The following is a 20,002-nucleotide window of genomic DNA, read 5'->3' on the forward strand; positions in this document are numbered from 1 at the left end:
TAAATGTCTTGTTTTTATCCCCCACCCTCAATTATTCACCTTCAAAGATAAAATTTGTAATATTTAGTTAGAGGAATGCGTGGAAGATTCTGAAACAGCTCTGAACAGTTCTATAATCTCTTGAGTGTTGCTGGGATATATGTAGAACCAATGCAATTAATGTAAAGGGTTTTTCATTTACTTGGTTTTATAACTCTTGATATCTTTGTTTAAGAATTAGCTTCATTTTACTTTCAAGGATTAAAAGGCATTTTTCAAGGGAATGTGAGTTAACAGTTTCAGAGAAATGATTCTAATAGCATGGATTTCACATATTGGATCTGAAAATTCAATAATTTTCTTAAGTATATACTTTTGTATGTTCTTATGTTACCTTAAAGAAATTGAGGGTTTGCAGATTGTCTCATTTTTTGTTCTTTCCCCAATACTTAGCAGGGTTGGTACTCAGTAATAGTAGATAATACTAGATGAGTGAAAGAATGAAGAGTTGTTAAGATAAAGGAATTTATTACCATTATTTATTAAAGAGATATCCCCTTTTACCTCCACCTAGTTCCAAGAAAAATATCAAGGTGGCATACATAACAAAACACACTCAACTGACACAAATTAAAATTTAACCAAACAACAAAAAATTAAAGAGAAAGGCATATTTACTGCTCATCTGGACTAAGTTATTGCAATTGAAATCTTAATTTAATTTGGAATTTTTAGACAATTAGGGCAAAAAAAGGAAAATGTAGTTTCCTGTCTAACAAAAGAGAGCATCCAAATTTGCAGGACAAATATTTTCTTGGCAGTGAATTCTCAGAGAAAATTTTAACGCAGTCCATATGTAAAGGCTTCAGATAGCAAAAAGTACAAGATTTTGAAGCATACCAAGTACAGGGGACGGTATCACCCATTTATTTCTACCACGTAAGAAAGCAAAGGATATAAACAAAATTTCACTCAGAGATGGTATATGACTCCCTGAGGAACTAAGATAATATGATTTGATTCCATAATTTTGTGATAGTATAGCTCAGTCCAGGAAGAAGCCGAGAGGATGGATGGGTAGCTTGTCCCTCTCAAATGTCAAGTGCACAGGCAAATCCACAGGATTTAATTACTTACAGGGACTTAGGCATCAATATTCCTTGTTTCTGGGTAGTCTTCTGGGTGATTAACGTGGAGAATGTATTTCCAACCAAATGAAGAGCTAGCTCGCCGCCAAGCAGAAGTGCTTTGTTGGGTGGCCTCTGGTTAGAACCAATATATTTTCCCCAAAGTGGATTTTAAATAATAATAGCTAACATTTATTGATCACTCACCACCTGTCAGATACGTTTCTAAGTACTTTGATTCTCTTAACCTATCAAACATTCACAATAAATACATGTAGGAGACATTATTCGTGTTCCAGTTTTATGAATGAGGAAACTGATGAGCAATATTACTTTGCCCAACACTATCTACAGTAATAAATGGCAGAGCCAAAATTTTAACCCAGGCCGATACACCCAAGTGCTTAGCCACGGTCATGAATTTACCCTCAACTTGCCTATGTAGATGTATCAGCACGTGGACTCCGCAGATTGGATACCTTAGACTGAACAACAATAACACAAATAGTAACTGAAATCTGCTTGCCTGAAACCAATGTGATTTCCTGCCAAGTATCTGATTATAGAGCAATTGTATTGTGACCAGTAGGCTAAAGTGAGGACGGTAATAAATACTCTGAAGTAGCTGAATGAATGGATTAACCTTTTGCATAGTATCAGGCTGAAAAATAGTATTTATCTTATGGAAGTGGCTGTGGTCTACAGGAAAGTGCCTTGGATTTGAGGTAAAATCAGGCCTTAATTCCCAACACTACCATCTTCTCTGCAACCTCCTCGGTTCTACTTTCAATGTGCCTTCTTTGCAGCTCAGTTTTGAACCTGTAGCTTGGTTTAAATTCCTTGCTTGCTCTCTCCCCCACCGGCAGCTTTGTTACGATACCAACTAAAATACTGCAAGTGCATACCCTTGTAGATTTAAAGCAATCTACAGATGCCCAGTGTTCACACATACTTGCCGTGGGTGAAAGACATGCATCCAATTAATGTACAAGCTGTACCAAGTTATTTTAGTTCAATTAAAAAGACAAGTAGCTTATCTATAGGCCAATTTCATGGCATTTCAAGTTGGCATTTTATCTGTTATAAATCTGTTCTTAACTACTTTCATTCAGTCTTTGAGGACACTTTAATAGGCTGGAATATATTCAAGAGTATACAGGGCCAGAATCTCTCTAAGAATCAAAAGCTAAGGAGAAACCTTTGAAAGCCATGGGAACTGCCTTATTGTTTTTAACCACTTCCCTCAAGAATGGAAGTGAAGCCAGGACCAGTAGTAATGCTGATGGATCATTGCTCCTTATGGATGATGCATAAGAGCAAATGACCCAGTGTGAAGTTCCTTAAGGGAACGAAATTCTTATAGAACACTTAAGGTTTTATTTTAATATTTTAAAATGCCACTTAAGAAATAAATGGTATAGAATTATGTAAAATAACTACACGAGGAGACTTGCGCCGTGATGTATAGGCCAAGATGGAAGACAGAGCCCCTTTTCTTCTTCCGTTCTTTCCACTGCTAACAACTATTTTTAATGCATGTAGGAAAATGTGTATTATGTAATCTTATTTTTTGCACCGATAGAATTTATCCTACATAGTGTTTATGATTTGCTTTTTGACTTATGATGTCATGGCCTTTTCTTCTCATTTCAGTATTGGTAGATTTACATTATTTTTATTTTAATTGTGATGTGACACGTCATTGAAATGTAGGCATCTTATAATTTGTTTAATCACATCCTGACCGATGGCCTCTTAAGCTATTTCTAGCTTTTCATGGTTATAGGCAATTCTATCACGGACATCTTGTATAAATATGTTTATGTTCTCCTGTGAATATTTCTGTAACTAAGTCTGGTAAGATGAATCAGTAGGTCAAAGGACATATACACATTTGAAACATAATTCCCAGTGTCTATATGCTAATGTCATAAAGAACTTCTATTTATGACCAGAAACTGTCACATTCATAAGAAAAACAAATATGTTGAGAACATTTTTAAAGTTGTCAGAGCAGATTTCAGGATGTTCCAGCCACAGTCCCTCAGATACGTATTTTGGCACATTCAAGGAAAAAGAAAATCAAAAGAAATTATATAAATATCCACAATTCCATTCTATCTCTCTATCCTCAAGAGTCTCCTTATAAGAGACATCATTGATACAGTAAGGTTAGGTGAAAAATTGAGTTTTTAAATGTTTGGGGAATACTCTGGTTTCTCTTCAGATCGTATAAATCTTTCGCCTTTTACTAAATGGGGAATTCTGAACACCGTGAAGATCTATAATGTAATCATTTGTAAAGTTCTAAAAGTTTATTACTCAAAAAAAAAAAAAAAAAGGAAAAGTCAAATTCAAATGAAATAAAATAGATAAGCTTTTCTCCATGGAACGTTGCCAGACATAAAAATTGACACAATTGGACTAACACATTTTTGAACTTGCAAGATTTTAGGAATATCAAACTGAGTAAAAATGTGTAATTATTTTGTAAATAAAAAGTGTATGGGATTCTAGATTAAAAAGTATAGAAAGTGAAATAGCTTTACAATATTTACTAAGAGATAATAATTAGTGTATCCTAAAGCACCTGAACTTTAGATATGATTTTTACGGGCTTAGAAGTCAGATCCTTCTTTACAGATGACTCCACTTTTGTCTTCAGAGCTATTTTGTTTAAAGGCTGAATTATCCCCATCACGTTATCTTTCTAAAGCTTGTCAGTGTGTCTCTTCCAACTGGGTTGGGAAATCTTTAAGGAAACTATTATCCTCCTGAGTCTACCCCGTCTTTTGCTCTTGCATTTGCCACAACTTAGAACAAAGGCAAAATAGGAACATGTGGAAGTGCGCACTCTAGCATACAAAGGTGCCTGATGTCTTCTCATGCCACTCGCTTATTGCCTTCAATAAAAAATAGCTTCTAAATTGCAAGGATTTTTTTAAGCCACATGAATCAGTATGCTCCTTCAGCTGGACTTTTCAGGGAGACTTAAATGCTGAAATGATTAACAAGATCTGGAGCAAAATTGCACCAAGTGTGTGGTGTGGCAATAGTGGGTGGGAATACATATTAGTGTAGAGGCCCCCGCTGAGTGCTAGACAAAGACCTCCTTCCCCATTGTGTCTCACCCATGATATGATGGTGGGCCTGGGATGTATTTTCAGAAATAATTACTTACAGAGCACTTTATAAAAACACATGAATCATCCTCTTCACCGTGTTTGTTCCCGTTTGGGGAAGTTTGTCTACTAGGCTGTTAAATTGAGAGATTTACCAATTTAGTAAGAAAAATATTTACTACTTCTTTGAAGACCTCCGAATCTTTTGCAAATACACTTTCAATTTTTATTACCATCCCCCTTAACACTTGTTTATTATGCATTTTTACTTAATTTGCATAGTTTAATTTAGCATGAGTCACTCCTGTGGGTTAACAACTTTCTATTCTAGTTATATCTAGTCATTGTGTTTTCAACAGTATGCTTCCCATTCCAAAGACTTCCCCGAACCTTGCACCGGAGAACTAGCAGAGCCCCTTGATCCTGGAGTTAAAACCGGAAAGCTCTGGAAGGAGGTGTGAACAAATAACCCCAAATCTGGAAATTGTATGCTTTAGAAAATATAAAACCATCCTGTTAGTGAATCTCTAGATTAGATTAGAAACTCTAATACCATCATAAATGGGTTTTAAGAAAATTATATTGGAGCCTCGCAAAGTTTGGAAAAGGCTGCAGATCAAAGAAATTATAAGGTGGTAGCAAATTGTAAATAATATATTTTGAAATTATAATTAAAATTAACCAGAGTCAATTTTCTGAGGCATTGAGCTATTAAAGATTTATGAGTTGCCTAAAATCTCGAATCTTTCCTGAGGTAATTGCTTCAGTGGACATAAAGGAAAGGTATCTTATTTGCTGCTTCAATGCTTAAACCAGCACGAGAAAACCAAATTTGTGATTATTGCTCATTATGAGGATGTTTATTGCAAAATACGGTTAGCCCTTAAAATTATATGAAAAAAGATCACTAAATGTTGTTTTAGTCGTTCCTTAAAACTTATAATTAGCAAAACTTACAAGTTCTCTAAACCAATTAAGCTCTACCTGAATATGTAGGTAAATGCCCTACAGAAACTTTAGGCTTAACTCTATGTAAATCTTGCATCATACCAACTGATACTTTATACATTACTAATAGAATATTGAAGGAAATCAATTTTTTAATCCCATTTGTGCAATCAACATTCAAAATATGATTTTTGAAAAGAATCTTGTATCAGAATTTATTCCATTTGTCAAATGTTCTTGCCTGAAATGACACCGATGTAGACTTCTGAGTTTCTGGATTTCATCCTGGAGAGCTTCAGTGTATAAATAAGCTCATTATCACAAACACAGCCTTATTAACTCTTGTGGTCCAAAGTGTCACTTCAGGAAAATAGAACCCAGAATGCCTTTGTATTATTATTTGCTTCACGCCTTTGGAAATCCGGGGGAGGCTCTATAGTACTAGAGAGAACATTGGGAAATAGGATCTATACAATGTTTACCACCAGATTTTTTTCCAAATGGCACTTATGTGAACATTTGTAACTTGCATTTTTACAGGGATTGAATGATCCCCGGGTTTGCTGGTTGTGCAGGGCCGTCATCTGTGGCAAAGTACATCCGCCCGGGTCAGCATAGCTCCAGCACACGCACTTACCATAGCACTTGAATCCTGGGCTCTATCACTTTCTACTCGTTGCTCCTGGGCAAGCTCACTAAGCTCTCTGAGCCTGTTTCCTATCTGCAAACATGAAGAATAGCAATACGTTCGTGGTGCAATTAAATGAGATAAACGTCAATGGTAAAATCAGCACATTAGTGCCTATTTAAAAACTACTACAGCTGAGAGCCATCTGGGTCAGGCGGTGTTTCTTGAACTAGTTATATTGTGGTCAGTAGTCAAGATCCAGAAGCTTAGGTCTCAAGGGCCAGGTGACAAATCTGATTGTCAGATGACCAACGTCAGTCAGGAAGTGGTTATGAATTTTGAGAGGCGCTGATCGTCTTTGTTCTAGACCATCTGTCCAAGGCTAGTTAGGGAACAGCCTTGGGAAGTAAAGTCAGTGTCTCCCTGTGAATCAAAGCACAGGGTTGCTTATCGCCTTGGGAGATGTCGATGGTGTCTCCCTCCAGAGCAGGGGGCAAGCATGCCATTGCCCCAAGAAAAAGATATGGTTTTTGTACTGTGCAGAACACCAGAAATCCAACGCTGGGGGTTCCTCACCTTTACCATGACCCACTGCAGTGCACACATCCACGGGTTCTCGTTTTGCCTCTCGGCAGGAAGTGGGGTTCAGAGACTGGCACCCAACGGGCTCATGTTGCCCCCTGTGCTGTGAGTAATACAGTCACTTGGCCCTCTCGTAGAGTCTCATATGTTTTACCAGAATCCATGAAGTGACATCAGGCTAACTTGTTATCTTGCAAATTAGGTAACATCAGACCCTTCATAGTCTTTTTTTTTTTTTAAGGCCATTATTAAGATAGATTTCACATGCCACAAAATTCAGAAATCTCAAGTATACGGTTCAGCAGCATTTAGTATCTTCACGGAGTTGTGCAACCTTCATCATGATCTAATTTTAGAACTTTTTCAACACCCTCAAAAGGAGCCCCGTATGCATCAACAGTCATTTCCCATCCCCGTCCTTCCCTCCCTCTCTTAACTCTTGTTAAGCCGATGTTAGAGCAGGTGGGGGGGGGGGGGCGGTGCGTGGAAGCAGGAACACAGTCAAGAGGCCTCTGTAGCACTTAGTGAAGGTGAGAGGTGTCTGAAGAGAAGATATATTTTAGAAGTAGAGCCGAGAGGATTTCCTGACCAATGGCATCTGCCAGAAGGATTTGCTGATGGATTTTCCGTGAGGTGCGAGTGAATGAGTAACGGGTGAGTTGGCCATTTCTGGCCTCAGTAGCTGGAAGGATGCAGTTGCCATTAAGTGAATCGGGGATGACCGTGGATGTAGCAAGTTCTGAGGACCAAGAGCTGCACTTAAATTATGTGAAGCTGAAAATGTCCAATGTTATGGTGAAATGGAATAGGCAATATGTAGCATTCCAGAGTTCAGATGAGAAAGACTGCTTGAAGATAGGAATTTGGGAATTTAGAGCTGGGAGACTGCATGAGATCACCCAGGAAGTACAAAGAGACTAAGAGGAGGAACAGTCCTAGAACTGAGCCCAGAGGCACGTCACCCGGTGAGGTCAGAGGGGGAGGTGAGACCCGTAACATCAAAGAGCAAGACACAGTTTTGGACAGAGATTTCTTACCAGAACATTGCAAGTGTTACATATTCTCTTTGTTGCCGGATGTGAAAATCATCCTTTGGGAGATGTGCGCTCAGACTTGGTGTGATTTATATAATAGGCAACTATTTGTTAATTCCACCGGCTTCCTGAGAGGGAGGAAAAAAACGAATGATTTCAGGAGAAGGGGCTTGAGACCCATAGGTTTTCCAGGCAGGTGCAGAGAAGGCCAACCCTGGCATGCGTCACGCCAACACAAACAGACGAGTGTACGAGATCCGTATTCCGTAGTGTCACAGCAGATCTTAAATATCATATACTCAAGCATATATCATTCCGGACGTATGATCTGAAGGACAAACTCTGGATTTAGGGACTTTCTCTGAAGACCGTTTACAATATTGATTATAGAGTTAGGTTTTGATTCTGGCTTTTGGTTGTATTTATAAAACATTGAAAGACATTTATTTTCAAGTACAGGTTCGTGCATGGTATTGTAAAGGCCTTGCCAGTTGAATTTTACACGTTGAGAAGAAAATGAAGTGCTCATCACTCCATCCGTATTCGCTTCCTTTGCTGTACTGTGCAGAACACCAGAAATCCTTCACTTTTATGTAAAACCAAGGTGGTATCTTATGAGATGCCAAACATCTGCGTGAAACTGAAAAAAAAAAAAAAAAAAAAACGGTCAGTCATCAATGTTTATTACTATCTGGATATTTGATGTCATGGAAATGATAAATCATAATTAGCATTTCAATTTGTCAAGCAGATGTTCATTGAAATACAGACGCAACCTATCCCACCGGCTGGAAGGACATTTTAGATGACCCATAATTGTTCTTCTGCTTCTCAAAGTTAAAGAGAAACACAGTCTGTTATCATAATCCTTTCAATGGTGTGTAAAGGGGTGTGTCACCTTATGAATTTGCGATTTTGCATCGACAGGATAATGTGCTGAAATTGATTTCACCTGTTGTGTTTCAAGGCTCCTAATGACCGGAAGCAGCGCCAGGCAGGATTATCCATCAGACTCAGGATTCAAGCGTCTTGCTTATTTTCACCAGGTTCGTTTGTTTGCGTTTTGACTCTAAATCTGTTTTTACGAGTGACATTGACGTAGTAAAATCCTGTCCACTGTGCACAAGGACTTGTCTTCAGCGGCCTGCAGGGATCTGATTTTCCGACGAGTGGAGAGATTTCTCAAGTCAAGAATCTCTGGCTCCCAGCTTCTTTCTCAGCTCTTTAGTGTTCCCAGTACTCCCCTGGGTGGTCCCCAGGCTGTTCTGCGGCCCACGGGAGCTCTGGGGCTCTGGCTGGTGGAGCGGCCAGGCTCCGCTAGCTGCACCCTATGCTAGTCCCGGCTCACATTTTCTATTTCTATTCTCACTTTTGATTTTTTTTTTTTTTGACCTCTTTTCCTTTCCTGCAATGATCTTTGGTTTTGAAGCGGTCTTCCTCTTGCCGCTTCAAGGACATGCTCGGGAATAATGAAAAGCACAAGGAGTATTACAATGGTTAGAGAGAAGGCAATATTGTTGCTAAGTAGCACACCTCAAAATTATTACTCTGAAAAAGGACAACACTCATTTAGAGGTATAAATTCTGGGATGCTTATTTTTAAATTGCTCACTAGCTTGTTGATCCCATCTGCATTTGCATTTTTTACCTGAAAAAGGGACAAGATTGTTAGTGGTATATGTGTGCTTCTCCACAGATTGTATATCTCGTATGATGTTTATGTCCTAAGAGAATGTTTTCCTTTCTCCTTGGCGGTACCATCATGTTGTTTGTTAAATATACCGCTAGAAGGACATAGGAATATAGAAATGTGAGAGAAGAGAGCTAGGTATACACAACGTGGTGAGTTAAAATGGAGAATATGTTAAATTTACTTATTTTTTTTAAAAAAAAAGAACATATTTTAGAAGGAGCCCAGTGGAGGGCTCTTTTTTTTTTAATTCACTTATTTTATTAAAAAAAAAAAGCAATCTAAATCCCTGGGATGGATGGAAGGGGTATTTCCAGAGGTCAGAAGGACAAGGGGAAGGCGCGGTAGCCGAGATTCGTGAAGACATCCATGCGGCAGCTGTTACCTGTGTCTGTCAGGACCTTGCACTCGGGTGCTGCTGGCTGCTGGTTGAGACTGAGGCTGAGCAGCCCTAGGGAGGAGCCAGGCACCTGCGCCTTGAGCTCCCCACTCAGCTGCCACTGGTTGACACAGAGGCCCTGGCCAGCTGACAGAATCAGGTCCTGGTAGAAGGTGACGTGTTTCTGTGGCGCCCGTATGGGGAAAATAGTTGTGGGTGTGGAGGATCGGAGGTGCCAGAGGGTGAGTGCTGGGCCTCCTCCACAGACCATCCAGTCTGAGTCAGTGGCCAAACAGCCGATCCAACGCCCATTGTGTGGCCTCGAGCACTCCTCATGCTTACATACCTCAATGGTCTGGACTTCCTTGGCTGTGCGGAGGTCCCAAAGTCGCACGGCTCCATCCTCTCCACCTGACAGCACCTCAGGACTCCGCTCCCGCAGTGCCAGGCAGTGGACATAGTCTGTGTGGCCCCGGAGGGCCCGTGTGAAGGTCCCGGTCTCAAGGTCCATCGTATGCAACTGACAGTCTCCCCCTGCCAGGATGAGAGAATTCTCCTTGGGGACGAGAAGCAAAGCATTGATCTCAGGCACTTCTAGGCTGGTCCTGTATGGGGGCTGACGCTGCCACAGCTCCTTACAACCCTTCTTGAGGATCTCTGCCCAAAGCCAGGCCTTCACTTCCCCATCCCCAGCACTGAGCAGATGTCGATCCGTGGAGACCATGCTGTAGACCGGCCCATCATGGGCTTGGAATGTCACCACTGGCTTCTTCTAAAGGAATTTTGAAGAAACAGCGATAGAGATGTAGCAGTAAGGGGAAGGATTATTTCAGTTAAAGCACATTGCTGGCAGGATAGGGAGGTCATGAGATCTATTACATTATATATAATCATGATAAAGAAGAAAGGGTGAGAAATAGGAAAGAAGGTGAATTATCAGAAATGAAGCTAAAGAAGGGATAGAATATTGACCAGATTTTCAGAGAAACCTACAAAAAAACCCGTTCCATACTAACACGAGTCACAGGTCCAAGATTTTTTGGAACTAGCTTTCGAAGGATATACTCTGCTACACGGCCGTTGTGGTCTCCGGCCCTGCTCTGTGGAGGGAGGTGATTGGAGCTAGGAAAATCAGTACATCGTCTGTCCACGAGGTAATCAGCCCCTCGGGGGTGCATAGAAGTAAGACTTCAGAGCTTCCTACTTGTGTTTCTCGGAAGACTGCCCTGCCTAGACCTCGAGTAAGGCATGACATCTCCTATGAATGAGTCTGTGGCTTTATTTCACAGATTATCAGACTTAGAGATACTGACCATGGCCTGAGGGCGGTGAGAGAAGGTCACTCTAGAAGTGGAGAGGTTGGAACCCGGCATTCTTCCCCATGAATATTCGCTGGAATTACACTATACGCTTTTTGTCGTCGTTTTTTTCCTAGGGACCACGAAGGCAACACAGACGGGCATGACATATGCTCGTTGTCCACATTGCGGAGGTGTCGTCATTACTGACTGTCTCCAAAAGAGATTGTTAGCTCGCTTCTTATTGTGGAAATAAACACAGTGAGAGGGAAGAAGAAATGAAACCGTCTTCCTGCCATTTCTCATTGGAGCCAGTTTAGAATGAAAACAAACCCAAACACCCTTAAGCCCAGCAGCAACATTTATAACAATTTTCCTAATTTAACTCCTTTTCTTTTTGCTAAGGAGGAACAGTTGTATTTTTGTCATTAATAGCAGAGGGAACGGTGCCTAAACAGCCTATTATAAATTCTTCTGGGAAAGCATATTACAAATAATTGAAAACAAACCTGATTCTGTGAACTTGGCAGCAAATGTATAACAGAAAGCAATTCAGCCCTGGCCCCTGGATGATTGATGAAATGTTTTATTCCCTTTACCTTTCATTCACACTGTGTTTGTCAAGAGGAAAGAGAAAAGGGAATGTTGTGAAGCAAAAGCCACTTTAGACAAATAACTTACAATAATGATCAATGACCTCCGTATCACTGTTTATTCATTTTTCTCAAGCTTTAGTGTTTCTAATATTCACGAGTTGGCGTGAATTCCTGCAGAAGAGGAGGCCCTGAGGTTCAGCGTGTCCCCACCCCCCGCCAGCTAACCCACATCACGAGCTGTATCTGAGCTGCTTGGAGGGCACGGCCCTGCAGCTTCCTGTGGTCAGTTATTACTGTGAGTCCAGCAAAGGAACAGGAACACTGTGTACTCAGTAAATCTACAGAAAGCTTCATCCTCTGGTGCGTGGGAGGAGAGGTCCCTTGGTGCACTCTGTTTCTTTGAAGGGACTGGAGATCTGTTGGTGCCGTGCAGATGTCAGGGGTGTGCAGAGCCAGCATCCTACAAACCCAGTAAATAAATGATTATGATCCAACTCTGTACAGAAGAGGGGAGGAACCTGAACTGAGGATGCTGTGGCCGTGGGTCGTGCCTGTGTTGCTGTGGCTCAGCAAAGCCTGTAACGTTGGCACCCAGCCTCCTCGTTGCGGCCCTTTTTAAAAACCTTGGTAGTTTTTTGAATGTTCTGTGCACATCACAGTGCGAGCTGCACACCTGGAGAGTCCAACGAAACCTCCAGCGTGAGGTCAGGTTTGCAGAGAGTCCCTTCCCACGTCCTTTCCTCCTTCATCTTTGTCTTCTCACCAACTCCTGCCCAGAGATCAGCAGTTCTGCAGCCTCCCCGTCCTGCAGGCCTCATGCTGGCGCTCGGTCACCCGCTCTGTCGTCTGGTCTAGCAACCACTGGTCAGCAGGTGGCAATACCGGCCGACCCCCGAGTCAGCAGGTGGCAATACCGGCCGACCCCGGAGCCCAGCCCCTCGCGGAGCTGTGGTGGGGAGGGGATGAGCCAGGAAGCCCTCCCATCTTTCTTTGTCTTCGTCCCTCTGTGAAGGCAAGATGCAGGCCCATATCCTCTTCTCAATGCATGGTCTCCCGTGGATACTCTGCCTTCTTAGCGTTGCCAGAATCACCTTTCTATTACGGGAGGGACTTGCTGCTTGTGTTGTCCGAGGCAGCCCAGGGGTGGGGGCGGGGTAACAGGTAGCTTCTGTACAGGGCCCAGCACAGCCTGCTAAGCAGAGACAAACGTAACCATTTATATTATCTGTTTGACTTTCTCAAGAGTAACAACTACTAGCACTTAATGGTTTTTCCTGTGTGCTAGGCATTCTCTGCTCAGGTTGGATGAATTATCTCTTTTAATTCAGGAAACAGCACGAGAAGCTTGTAATTGCCTTTTACATAGGAGGCGGAGACACAGAGATTAAGGTGCCTTAATTCAGACAAGTGGTCAGTGGCAGAAGCGGAATTTGAACCCATGCCATCTGCCCCCAACATATAAGGTCTTAAACTGTCATTAACTACCTGAAAACACACACAAACACACCCAGTTATACAAAGCATCAGGCACAGGCTTAGCCAATCTAGGGAATCGTACATGTGCAAACATCCTCATTGTTACACACAGACTCATTGTTACACGATTTATAATCCTACTGAAATAAAAATCATCCGGTTATGGAAAGATAAAATTTTGTTTTGCAAAAAAGAAAAAAAATCTTAATTTTTTTGTTCATTGTGTAGTCTTAAGATTGGAGAGGAGGAACCTGTAGTTTCCTCTTACAAAGCTCGGCCAGAGACCATAATTAAATAATAGGACACACGATTTCACTTGAAAGCATAGAAACTTGACCAACTGTGGATGTACAGTTTCACTGTAAAGATGAAATGAAGCAGGATGACAGTTTAAGGGGTTGGGGGACGGAGAGAGGGAGGGGGGAGAGAAGTCAAGAGAGAAGTAAAGATGGAAGAAGACAACACAAAATTAGTAACATGGAAGCAAAAGGAAGATGAGAGAGGAAGGTGGCAGAGTGGGAACCTGCGGAGAGGGAGCCTGTCCCTGTGTGGGTGGGCGCATGCCCAGGGGAAGGGGGGGCACATGGGCAGGCACAGGTGTTGGGGATGGTAGAGATACAGGGAGCCTGGGGGACAAGCCCACTGCGAGCGCCGCGTGTCTGTGCTCAAATTCTTCTCTAAGTCGCCGTGTGACTCCATAACCTAACGTCTCTCACATCTTGTTGTTTGCGGTAGAACCTTTCTGAACAATACACTAGTTGAGATCATCCACAGCCACACCAAAATGCTGCTTTTTTAGAAATGAGAGGGGAAAAAATCCAACTAATGTATTTATACAGCTTTTCCTTGATATCCTTGCGACACACCGCACACAACACACACACTCATACAATTGCTCTCTGAGGAACTCTTGAGTCGGAGAGTAAGAATGGAAGAGAGACTGGATTTCTTTTTCAAGCACACATCTAGGTTTTGTTCCAATCTAATGACACAGGATCTGGCGCAGTAGTTAGACCTCCTGCTCCAAGATTTTATTTTAATTTTAAACAAGTGTTCCCACACAAGGACTGAGAACAAAACAGGAAAATGTTGCTTAAGTTTTCCTTTGTGCTCTTATTAGATCTTTCAAGGGTACCGACTGTTCTGTCCTACAGTGTGGGTCACCGTGCTCTCGGTTGCTTTTCTTCTGTCTGGGGCTTTCTCTAACAGCTGTCCACAGTGAGGAGAAGCCTGTTCGTTTCACAGATAATTGTTGTGGGTACGAACATACTGTTTTCCCCTTCTTCCTATAATGTGAGGTTTTTAGTCCTTTCTACTTAGTAGATTTTACTCTAAACTGTAAATTAATTCTTTTGCATGCCGGTGAATGTTTTTTTTTTTTTTTTAATCAAACGCTTCAGTACAAACTTGTCATAACCGGTTTAATTTATTATGATGTTTGTAAGACCTCGGGGATTGTTCGTTCTTTCCTGGATAACGGACGCTTTAGACTTCCGAGTCTTGGCCATGTTCTGGTTCCAGTTTGGAGCTTCGCCTCTGTTCACCAGGAGGATCTCTATTTACGTGGATCAATGCCAGGAGGTGTTAATCAGGTCTAAGACTGTCCTTGCCTCAGTGATCCTTTGTCCTTTAATATACTCAGGAGACGGGGCACCAACCCACCTGGCGGTGGGTCCTGAGTGGTGCCCTGGCGCTCAATAAGCAGTCTACCTCAGGAAGTCCAGCCGGGATAACCCTACTAGGATAAATCTGACTCGAATTTATGAAGAAAAGCCAAGAGCTGGGGAAGTCAAACAATATAGAAAATTCCAGGGGACGGAGAGCAGGACACTATAGAGAAAATGGAATTTAAAGAGTGGAGTCAGTCACAGATAGGACTGGAATGGAAGTAAAGCAAATAAGAGAATGGAGGGAGGAGGGTTCAGGGGAAAGTCCTCTCCCCAGTGGTGAGCTTCTTGTTGCTAGAAGTGTGCAGATAGTGCCTAGATGACTGGCTTTTATTTATTCAACGAAATGCTTATCCAGCCTCTACTTGGTGAGGTAGTGTTGTGTTTGAGCCGAGGAGTTCAGCCAACAGAGGCAGACTAGAACTGGAGCAGATCCCAGCTATATGAACATAGCCCTACTTGGTAAAATGTCAGTCTCTCATTTCTTAAAGAGATAATAGCAACAGCCTGAAAAAGGGTTGTGGTAAGCTTTCAAGGACTCACTGCTCTATGAGTTAGTGTACGCAGATCATGTAAGAGTGTCTGGTATCCGGTAAGGACACATTAATAACTATTGTTTTTATGTGCAAGGTACTATGTGTGTGTTGCAAAGAAATTTCTGAAATAGCTACGAAGTTGGGATACATGACGAATGAAGCTATTCTCTTAGTCTCTCTCTGGGTGAGGCACACCCCAAACAAAATTTGGAGCAAAGTGAAAAGCGAGAGAACTTTCCTTCCGGTGACTTTTGCTCATGGCCTGTTCTGAAGTGACCCCTCTTAGATTCTTCCCCGCTGTGACTTTCCGATGATGTCTGTGCCCCTATATAGTCTGAGTTTGACAGCACCAAGATTTAGTGATGGCATGTGCATTTGATAAAATTTAAATGAGAAGCTCCCAAAAGAGATCGAGAAAACCTAATTTTGACAGCTCTCCTTTTATCCTTGAAATATTAAATACTTTAACCAGAAAAAGACAAACACAAGTAATACAAAAAATTTAACTTGGGGTAGTTTTAAAAATTATTGTCTGAAAATAATTATAAATTTTGAAATAGATGTATGATGAGCAGCTACATGTCAAGGTTCTTTTAGAGCAAACATCATAAAAAGCTCTTTTAGAGCAAACATTTATGTTGTGTTTAGTAATAGTTTTACCTTTTTGAAAATTTTAGGGACTGGTTGTTACTGTTCCTTTTATACATCATGACCAGTGGAATGATACCAAGATCTTCCCTTCAGTTATGATGGATTATAGCTCACCCATCTGGGCATGTTTCAGATGAAACTAACCTAAGCTTCTTTTGAACAAGTGGGTTAGAAATAAATGTTTTGCTGGATTGCTTTGAGCTGTACAAAGCAAAAAGACCACCAGAAACTTTTGGGAAAAAAAGGCCATATGAGTTTGGAGACTTTGAGGAAATCAAAACTCCTAAAGCAGCTGAGATTTTGCTTCTATTTTTGATTTTTCTAAAAAAAACTTCACCCTTCTATGTGTTGAGTGGTTTCATAGGAGTTAGATAGTGCTGCCACAGGAAATGCGCTGTTGGTAGAAAGAATAAGTAACTCTGATACAAAGTGAGAGAGAGAGGGAAGAGAGAGAGATCTTCTTTGGCCAGTAGAGAAGCTATGCAAATCTTTGGAGTACAATAGTTTAACTAGTTTCACTAGGAGAGAAGAAAAATAAAAACATGAAAAATACTCTTTGAAGAGAGCTGATTTTATTATTACTCTGCAATTTATTAATGACTATGGTTTTAACAGTGAAGAATTTATTTAAATAGTTCATGGAAATTAAAACTTGCATCCAGAAATGACAGGTGTAAGAAATGTAATTCGAAGAACAAGAAGGTGAAGGTGGAGAAGGAGAAGAAAGAAGAAGGAAGAAGAAAAAAAACAAACAAACAGGAGAAAAGCAATCTAAGTTTCAGGGGCTTTTGGAACCCAGTAGGTGTCAAAAGCAAAATATTGTCTTTTCCGGAAAGTGAAAGACCTGTTATGACTAAGTCAAGGATAGAGTAGTCAATGATAGTAGTCATATGGGTTAAACGGTTCATTAAGCTGACATTTTCCTGTGTTGAAATAGGTTAGTTATGGAAGTTAAAGTCACACACAGTCCTTGACATTTTATATATTAGAATACTATTTTTCAAATGGCTCAGTGGTCATCAACCATGGAAGAGTTGTTGTTTTGCTTAGGTTTGTAAAACTTGTAAACTTCTAATCGTAGTGGGTACTTATTAAGGACCTTCCAAGCTAAGGCAGTACATTGTACTATGCATGGAAAAAGTCTTTGTAGTTCTGCTAAGTAAGAATATTGAAGTACTGGGACACCTGAGAGGCTCAGTGGTTGGGCATCTGCCTTGGGCTCAGGGCATGACCCTGGGGTCCTGGGATCAAGTCCTGCAGGGAGCCTGCTTCTCCCTCTGCCTCTCTCTGTCTCTCATGAATAAAGAAATAAAATCTTAAAAAAATATTGAGGTACCTGAAGGGATGTACACAAACTATACTCTATTATTTGTCTCCTTAGCAATGGCTTTGACTAGTATCTTAAATAACTTTTTGTTGATTTATCCAAATATTAGGGCTACAGAGATACTCATATATCTTTTTAGGTACCTGAACTATTGCTACTCTTGTGAGATTTATTCAATTATGGTAAGCAAAATTCACACTGTAGTTCTGGATGGGTATCCAGTAAATGGATTTAAAAATATATGTAAAATGGATACAAAATCAAATTTTATTCTTTATTTTTTTTTGTTTTATTTCAAAATCAAATTTTAAATGACATACACAATACACAATTTGTGAATGTTTGAGGAAAGAGTTAACTCATTGGATGTTCTTTCACAGACTCTAATATTCGGGCTCTGATACTGATTTATTCATTCGATAAGTAATTATCGAGAATCTGCTGTATACTACTACGTTCAGCACCGAGACTATATTGGAAATAAGAAAAAGTTATCATTCTCATTTTTTAAAAATATTTTATTTATTTATTCATGAGAGACCCAGAGAGAGAGAGACAGAGACACAGGCAGAGGGAGAAGCAGGCTCCCTGTAGGGAGCCCGATGTGGGACTCGATCCTGGGACCCCGGGATCACCCCCTTAGCCGAAGGCAAATGCTCAACCACTGAGCCCCCCAGGCATCCCAAGTTGCCATCCTCATTTAGCTTACAGTCTAGTAACAGACACAAACAAGAAAAAAAGGATAATAGGGGAGAGTCATGGGAGCTCGGAGAAATCACAGCAGGAGCTCCTAGGCAGGACATGGAGGTGTTCATGGAAGGAAAGAATTGGCATCTCAACTGAGACCTGTAAGGTGTATAAAGTTACATCTATGCAAACAGGGAGCAACGGGGAGACAGAAAAGAAGTTTGAAAAAGGAGCCCAGAGATGAGAAAGACCCCAGCACAAAAGGGGAAGTGAAAATGACTCTGATTTGGAATATAGTAAATAGCTAGTATTTTTGAATAAATGACAAGTGAATGAATGAGAAATATTGAAGCGCAAAGGGATGGACCAGAGATAAAGCTTTGTAAGCATGTGTTAGAAGCCGTCAAAGGACTTCATTTTCTGGATGCACAAATGAGCGGTGTTTAAGTTAATAAAAATAATCATAAAAGTGCCAGCTCTCAGTTGGAGCAAATAACAAAATAAGGGGTAAAGGAAATTGGAAAGAGGACTTCAATAAACTGTGTCTGATACAACTAGAAAAAATGGACTGGAAAAACATTGATTTCATAATGTCCCATTTCCTCATCAAGGCCCTAAAGATTCTTGATAGGAAAATCTCTAGTCTGAAATGTTTAAATATTTAATTAACTTGTATTATAAATGATATATTATACCACATTATTACCCAGTGTATTTTTATTACCAGGGCTTAATTATCATATTTTCGTATTTTTAAGACTTTAAAATAATGTGTTGACTTGAAAAGTCTTTAAAAACTTGCAGTGAAACTTTTTTGACAAGGTAAGGAAGGTTATGTGTAAGCGATGAATCATGAAATTCTACACCTGAAACCAGTTTTACCATATGTTGACTAACTAGAATCTAAATAAAAACCTGAAATTAAAAAATAGATATAAGGAAGGTTATTTTTAATAACTACTTGGTTTCATATAATAAAACTAAGCAATCCATAAAGATGATTATGCATCTTAGGAAGAGATGTTCTTCTAGGGGCACCTGGGTGGCTGTCAGTTAAAGGTCTGCCTTCAGCTCAGGTCATGGTCCTGGGGTCCTGGGATCGAGTCCCACTTTAGGTTCCTTGCTCAGTGGAGAGTCTGCTTCTCCCTGTCTCTCTCTCTTTCCCCCTCCTTCTTCTCATGCTCTCTCTTTTTTTCTTTCAAATAAATAAAATCTCAAAAAAATTTTTTAACTTTAAAATTTTTTTAAATTAAAAAATTTAAAAAAACATTTAAAAACTTTTTTCTTCTAGAAACAAGGTGCTGTGTAATTTTTAATTCTTATTGTTATTGCCCCTTGATGCTGTTTAAGGAATTTACTCTATAATTTTAATATGGTTTATTGTTTCTCATCTACTGCTTTATGAATTATAGTACATCATATTTATAGGCTGGGCACTGATATAGCCAGACATGATTTTCACAAAGAAGGAAGTAACCGGTGGGTAAGATCCATCTTGCTCTAAGAGAATTAAGTCAAGTAGATCATAGTTTAAATACATTGTCTCATGACTTGGAAATCACACGGATGTGGTCTTCCCGGCTGAGAATGACCTATCGAAATTAAACTTTGGTGTAATAGAGAATAAAGTTAATTAATGTTAAACTAATATTTAAAAAAAATGTAGTAGACTTAGGTATAAGGAAATCATGGATCAAAGCTGTTAATTGCCTAATTTTCTCTAAATCAACTTAACTCAAAATGCTTGGGTAGAACATGATCCAAAGGATTACTGGCTTTAATTTCAATTTGTGGAAATAGCATACTCAGATTTACTTACCTAACACGAGGAAAAATCTGATTGATTATTTTATGAAATTAATTTTTAGGTAGAAAACTAGTTGAATTTGCTAAATATTTAGGATTGACATAAGTCTCATTTATTCAGAAATTTTTACATAGCACTTAATTTTTGCTACATCCCGTCCTTTATGCTGGGGATTATATCCGTTAACAAAACAGTTAAAAAAATTCCTGAATTTTGGGGACTTAGGATCCAAAGAGTAGAGAGAAATCTCATTATCCCAAGTAGGCCAGTGTGCTCATGGTATGTTAGGAGCAGAGAAGCGTGGAGAACCCCGAGGCAGGTCCAAGGAATAGTAAACGCCAGAATAAAGCTTGCGCTGTGGTTAGATGGTCACCCCAGGACTCCCCAGCAGGACCTCCTGAGAGCAAGGCTGGAAAGAGATGAGAAAGTGAGAATCTGCTGAGAGAACATCCCAGGCAAGGGACCCCC

General features: G+C 40.3%; 2 protein-coding genes across 3 annotated transcripts in view; one reads left to right on the forward strand and one right to left on the reverse strand.

Annotated features, from left to right (window-relative positions):
* The window catches only part of LAMA2 (laminin subunit alpha 2), a 584,053-nt gene that overhangs the window by 200,225 nt on the left and 363,826 nt on the right, over nucleotides 1-20,002 (forward strand). The gene's annotated exons all lie outside the window — the stretch shown is intronic.
* Nucleotides 9,431-10,991, reverse strand: LOC102151333 (THO complex subunit 6 homolog). The gene is made up of 2 exons (XM_038525683.1): nucleotides 10,899-10,991; nucleotides 9,431-10,261 (listed from the first exon to the last, which is right to left on the reverse strand). Exons 1-2 carry the CDS (start codon nucleotides 10,989-10,991, stop codon nucleotides 9,431-9,433), a joined length of 924 nt encoding a protein of 307 aa, XP_038381611.1.

Source organism: Canis lupus, chromosome 1 (genome assembly GCF_011100685.1).
Source record: "Canis lupus familiaris isolate Mischka breed German Shepherd chromosome 1, alternate assembly UU_Cfam_GSD_1.0, whole genome shotgun sequence".
Taxonomy (NCBI): Eukaryota; Metazoa; Chordata; class Mammalia; order Carnivora; family Canidae; genus Canis; species Canis lupus.

Coding starts and splice junctions, on each gene's coding strand:
- LOC102151333 (XM_038525683.1), bottom strand. CDS start 10,991: ATGACGACACCTCCGCAATGTGGACAACGAGCATATGTCATGCCCGTC. Junction 10,262..10,898: donor AAAAAACGACGACAAAAAGC/GTATAGTGTAAT, acceptor AAATTCCTTTAG/AAGAAGCCAGTGGTGACATT.